Source organism: Grus americana, chromosome 3 (assembly GCF_028858705.1).
Source record: "Grus americana isolate bGruAme1 chromosome 3, bGruAme1.mat, whole genome shotgun sequence".
NCBI classification, from domain to species: Eukaryota; Metazoa; Chordata; class Aves; order Gruiformes; family Gruidae; genus Grus; species Grus americana.
In genome coordinates, this window is record NC_072854.1 from 22,377,375 (window position 1) to 22,383,643 (window position 6,269).

A 6,269-nucleotide genomic window follows, 5' to 3' on the forward strand; every position below is an offset into this window, starting at 1 on the left:
CCATCAGCTCTTCAGCTCTGTAGAGCTCCAGGAAGACTGTGAGAAAGAAACAGGACCCACTCGAGAAGCTGCTGAAAGATGAATGTGACAAGGAGGAAAAGCAAGAAAGGCAGGCCAAGGGAGGGCTCAGGAAAGTCTTCAGTGTCGGTCCCACAATCTAGTGTTCAAGAATGATGACAGAATACAGGTGATGGATTTTAGCCAAGAAAATGTCACCGAAATGTCACAAGAACAAGTCTGATGAAAGGAAAAAAACAGGCTAGCAGAGAGGAGAAGGTATGAAGGAATTATGAGAGTACTGCAGGCAAAGCCTGAGACACACTGAAGCGGTCAGAAAGTGAAGGAAAGGCATTAGCTGGATTAACACTGACTGCTTTATTTTTTAATTAAAAAATACCCTTATTCAGTGTACTAGTAGAACATGAGAAACGCTGCTCAGCTCCCACCCATTCCTGCAGGGCCTGTCTGAGTTCGACTGATTCCAAGATGAAAGCCAGTATAAAAATTGTACCAGACACTTAAACATCTTCATTAAAATAGATAACTAAAATTCTGTACAGCCAACTTTAAAACATCCAGTGAGCAAGTCTAAACAAAATTCAGCATAAAACATGTTTTTGCACATATTCTCTTTGAACATAACAAAAAAAAATACAATTGGGGAGAACAGATCAAGGCTAAGGATCTGAAATATTTTTACATGAAAGATGAAGCTGCAGAAGATAATATAGGTCAGCCTGACACTCATCCACTACCCTAATATATAGGTGTATTTTAAAGTGGAGCACCATTTTACATCAGTTACATGCAATATTGACACAGCACTGACATCTCTGAGGACTGATTAGAGGATGGCAGGCTTGAATCAAGGAGAACTTAGCACGACTGCCAAAACATTGCCTTCTAGAAGTCAAAACCCAACATTTTTCCTTTTCTAAAAATATAACTACAGTTTGAAACATAATGACTATATTACAAACTGAATGCAAGTTTGGCATGCATCACTGTACATTTCTAGCATATTTTGAGACACAAAAGAGCACATTAATTTCATTTTATACATGTGTATTATTTACATTGTGTTAAGTTGCCTTCATGTATTAATTGTAACTTTAGCCAATAAAGCATCTTCATTGCATAGATTAAAAATATTATGCTTCAAAGCATAAATCAAAATTAACTTCTAAGATTCAGTCTAAAACTGCCTGAACTAAAAAAATATACAATAATCCACACATTTATTTACACAAGTACTGTTTCAAAATTTACTTGTCTTTCTTATCTCAGGAAACACCTTACTATTTTAAATAAGTGTTAACAATTCAAAGTACTTGAATGTATGCAGAAACTTTTGTTACAAAGTGGCCACAGGCTGACAATTCCGTCCCATTGCAATTTTCATATTCTAAAATTTGTTTCTGTTCTCCCATGGAACAAACTCAAACCATTCTGTATTCCACAAAACAAAAACTGTCAAAACTTCTCTTTTCAGATCAAACTAAGCTTTTCTATTTAAGAACTATGAACTTCTACAAATTCAAATCTCTGCTTGAGTAAGCCCAGATGAGGCTTCCATATCTAAATAGGATGATTAAAATTTCTGTAGGGTAAAAAAGGTTGTGGGTTTTTTTAAAAAAACTTACAGTAGCCTAATTCTTTGTTGCTGTCTGGTACTGCAATGTCATAATTATTAGGTTGCACAGTGAGAACTCCTTCACTCTTTCTCAGCTTTGAAGAAACAACATATAGGACCAACATTTCATTACAATGGAACACTTTCAACCTGGTCTATTTTAATGACACAGATGTGACTAGCAGTTTCTATTCTTTGAAGTAAAAAGTTCCAGCATTATTTATAGCATGAACAGTAGAAGCTTAAGGATTTTCTTCCCACTTGCCCATTAAAAAAGAAAATAAAGACAAAAGATAATTCTTGGGGAAAACAACATATCATAAATCAAAGTCAAAATGCAATGACTATGGTTCATCTTCTCTTTTACCAAATGACATATCAGGAAAGAACCTAGAGGAAATGAAATCTAACAGTAAATTTTTCCACGAAATCTAATGTTGGGCTTTCTTAATTCACTAAAAAGCACTCAAACAAATTATCTAGATTTTGGCCCTCGAGACAGAAAGTTAGGGAAGCTCTGGATTTTCTTCTTCTTGATGAGGTAATCCTTCATTCACAGTTTAAGCAGGCTGTACCATGACAACTTAAACAGAGGAGAGGCTGAGGAAGACTGAGACTCTCATGCACAGCTATGGTACCAAGAGAACTGTCCTCATAACTCCTCCATGCTCTGGTGGTGCTACTGTCCTCCAAACTGAGGGGTCTGGGCGATGCACGTCAGGACACAGCGGTAGCGAAGTGCAGATCATTACCAAATCCCCCTACACATTACTGGATTTCACCCCCTTGCGATCATATTATTGGGAGCAAAAACAGATTCTGATGGAACATCAAAAATGTCAAAGACTAAAAGCAAGGCCCTTGAACCACATCAGCCATAACAAGCTGAACAAGCGCATTCGGTTACCTCATGCTTTCTCCTTGACACCTAAGCCATAAACATACTGTACCTATGGCTGACCTAGAAGCTGCCTTTGATAGATCATGAGAATTACAATGTTAATCAGGTGGTCATAGTCTTCCATATAATCTATCCTTCCTTAAAGCATACATAAACTCTAAAATAACTACATTATATGTTTGGGGGGATGTTGGGTATTTTTCTCCCCAGTTGTCAAATCTTCTTGGCTTTAACAGGCAAAACAACTAATAGCTTATGGTCTTCACTCCAGCTTCTGTGCCAAGCTACACTACAGCCTTGCTAACTTTTCTGAATCCTTTATCTTCAATGATGTTTCATTTAGGGCCTTAGAATAATTTATTTTTCCCCTGCCACCTCCAATAACAAAAAAGTATCTTTTATTCCAGTGACATTGGTAATAGACGCTGTGGGAATTGGAAAGGAATTTTCTTAAAACTGATGAAAATAGCAAACCATTTGCACCAGAAATCATTGTCATCACCATTATAACTTGAGACCACCACTAATGGAACAGAAGCCCAGGATAGTAAAGACAATCAGACAGGACCAAAAAACCCACCAAATAAACAAAAAAAACCCCAACCTCTGTTGCTAAAGTAGAGGACTGGGACAATTGTCAGGACGGAAGCCTGAAGAACCATCTTCTGACTGGGAGGCCAAAGTCAGGACCCTCAAAGGGGATTTGGAGCATTTGTGGTAGAGAAGCTGTGAATAATCAGTGGTATTTACTGGAAGCTTTTGGTGACCTTTGGTGTTCAAGGAGGGTTTCAGGAGGTAAGCAAGTCTAGGAGGGCTGGGGATAGCACAAGCCAAGCAGCTTAGCAAAAACTGGAAGTTTCCAAGCACCTGAGGATAGGAACTGTAGGAGGCAGAGGTTAGATGTTGTATGAGAGGTTGTGGGAGATACTTCAGGTCGCCTCCAACCTCAAAATCCCCCCTCATCCTGTGAAGGGGGTCTCCAAAATGAATATCTGTTCTTCCTCTCCCACAGGAAAAGATCCTACTCATCCATACAAATCTTGAGAGCTGCTGTCAAACAAGTAGCAAGGGCTCGGTCTCTTCTGTTCGCTGTGCAGGGGAACGGACAAGGCAAGGCTGAACTGGGGAGCAGACTGATGATTTTGGCTACTGGAAGATGGAGGGAGTAACTGCTGTGATTGGGAGAGGCTGCTCTTCAGCAGTAGCCATGCATGTTGACAACCCACAGCAGCTGCCAACCAGAAACTCAAGCAGAAGGTGGATTATCCAGATACACTCCAGCTCTTCCAGCAAGGTAGGCAAGACAGCCATAGGGCGATAAAGTTGGGTGGGTTTTTGTACCTTCTTTTGAATACAAACCTCAGCAGTTGGCAGCCCTGGGCAACTGCTTGCTTTAGATATGCAACATCTCATACAACATCTAAAGATACTCTGTAGCAGCAGAAGATCAGTTCAGCAACAAAGCAGTATCAGCCAGCGTAACAGGCTTCTGAGCTGGATTGATGCCTAATTGTTATCAAGTTTTTGAAAGCAAGTCAACATTCTTTAAGTTGTTTTGCCTGATACTCAACCGATACCCTTCCTTTCAGGTTGTATTTGTCAGGCGACCAGTACTTTGAGAAGGTCACTGCTGGTATTTAACTTACCACTTAACAATGAAAGCTTTCAAATAAGATTGCGGCTATTTAAAGATAGCCAACTACCATTATTGAAACTATAGAAAAAACAATCCTGCCAAAACGTCAGCGCTCTACACAAACGCGCACACATCTGCAAACGAAGACTATATTCTTACAAATCACTGTTTAATGTATTGTGCTTAACAGATAGGTTGCAGTGCCCACTGCCTAGAGCTGGGAGAGAAAGTACCCTGCGGTATGAAGCCACTGGAATGAAGGACAGCAAGTCCCAGCAATGCCGGAGGCCGGCTGCTGGAAGAAAACAGGGGAGGATACACCAGTCAGCACCCAAAAAATCGGGTGACACTTGCACTCCCCGCACAAACACCCCCTTCTCCGACCACCACCAGCCTGCCGGCACATCCAGGGCTGGGAAAAGTGATTACTCATGTCGCCGGAGAGGAGGGGAGGGGGAGCAGGGCGCGGGGTCGAGCCTCACGACCCCTCCCCGGGCCCCGCGGCGTACCCCGCCGCCGCCCCCGCCCGCCGCCGGGTTCCGCGCTCCTACCTGGGGGGCCGCGAAGGCGGCGGCGGCGCAGGCGGCGGCGGGCGGCGGGCCGCGGGGACGGGTCTCCTCCTCCTCGGGCGAGTCGTCCAGCAGAACTTTGCTGCTCTTGTTGAGCTTCCACATGGCGGGCGCGGGGGTGGCGGCTCCCGCCTCTCTTCGTCCCGGCAGCGAAAGGGCCGAGGCGGGAGCGGGCGCTGCCTCCGCAGCCCCGGCCGGTGCGGCTCGGCTCGGCTGGGCACGGCTCGGCTCGGCAGGGCTGTCACCCCGCCGGGGGCTCCCGGGGCGGGAGGGAGGAGCGCTGTCTGGCGGTGCCGGGAGTCCGCCCCCCCCCGCGACCGCCTCGCCGCGACCGCCGGCCTGCTGGCGGCCCCGGCCCGCCGAGCCGCTGCCCCGGCTCCGCCGCCCCGCCTGGCGGCTGAGGGGAGCCGGGTGTGAGGAGGGTCCCTCCCGCGGCGGCGGCACGATGGGCAGGAGGCGGGGACACCGCCCCCCCCCGCTGTGCCGCTCCTCACCTGCCACTGCTCTCCGCCGGAGCCGCCGTCCGCAGCCGCTGCGCCGCCGCTGCCATGTTTGCGGGGGCGGGGGCACGGGGGGGGGGGGGGGCTTTCCCGTCACCACGGCAACCGGCGCGGCGCCGACCGCGCTCTGACAGCGCCGGGCCCTCGGGGCGGGGGTCGTCCCTCCGAACGGCTGCCGGGCGCCTAGCAGCTCCCCCGGGGAGCCCCCGTAGCCTTCCGCTGGCACAGGAGGGGCCCCCCGGCCCAAGGCCCCACCGAGGGCCCACCCAGCTCTTCCAGAAGAGAGGCCGGCGGGGGTTGTGGAGGGTGCGGATGGCGCAGCCCAGACAGCGGTGACCGCAAAATGTCCGTCTGGGCGACGCGGGGCACTTTGAGGTGGAGCCGGGCCTGTCCGTGGTGCTGGGGGTAACGGCACCCACGCAGCGCCATAGACGGCCCGACAGCACCTCGGATGGGCCTGGCGTACCCACCCGTGTACCCGCCGGTGTCCTCACTGGCCCCTGAGCCCACGGATCACCTGGGGTGCACAGCAGGAAGAGCAGGCTCCACGGCCATGCCCCGCAGCCTGGGCCAAGTCAGGCACCACTCTCCTTCCCCTTCCCACCTCCCTCGCCCTGCCGAGCCCTGCAGCCAGGGTGGAAAAGCCTGGTACATCCGGCTGGAGTCCAGTGGGTCCCAGTAGCTCCCAGTTCGATGGCTGAATGATGCAGATAGACCACCCTACATACCAGCTGGTATTCTCGATGGTTCTTGTTTTCAAACAGATGTGCTAGCATACTTTTCCATAAAAATCCCCAACCAGGAACTCATTTATCCATTATTTTGAACTGTGAGTTAGGGTCAGATGTCCAAAGAACCATGAAAGTATTCTAGAAAGCCATTTTTGGTTGTTCTGCTTGCTTAACGTTACCATGATTTCTCGAGTGAAAGGCCATAATCCTCAAGGATCCCTCATGAAAGGCTTGCAAGGCTTGCTTTGACTGCCTGATCTCTCTGGGGGCCAAGCAGCAGCAGTGAGGCAGCAGCAGCA

At 48.2% G+C, this 6,269-nt stretch overlaps 1 protein-coding gene across 1 annotated transcript in view; it reads right to left on the reverse strand.

Moving 5' to 3' along the window:
- Window positions 1-5,291, reverse strand: part of TDRP (testis development related protein) — a 29,250-nt gene extending 23,959 nt beyond the window's left edge. Inside the window, exon 1 of the mRNA XM_054818887.1 lies at window positions 4,722-5,291. Coding sequence (XP_054674862.1) covers window positions 4,722-4,844 — 123 coding nt within the window. The 5' untranslated portion in view covers window positions 4,845-5,291. The remainder of the gene's footprint in view (window positions 1-4,721) is intronic.
- Between the last annotated feature and the right edge of the window lie 978 nt (window positions 5,292-6,269).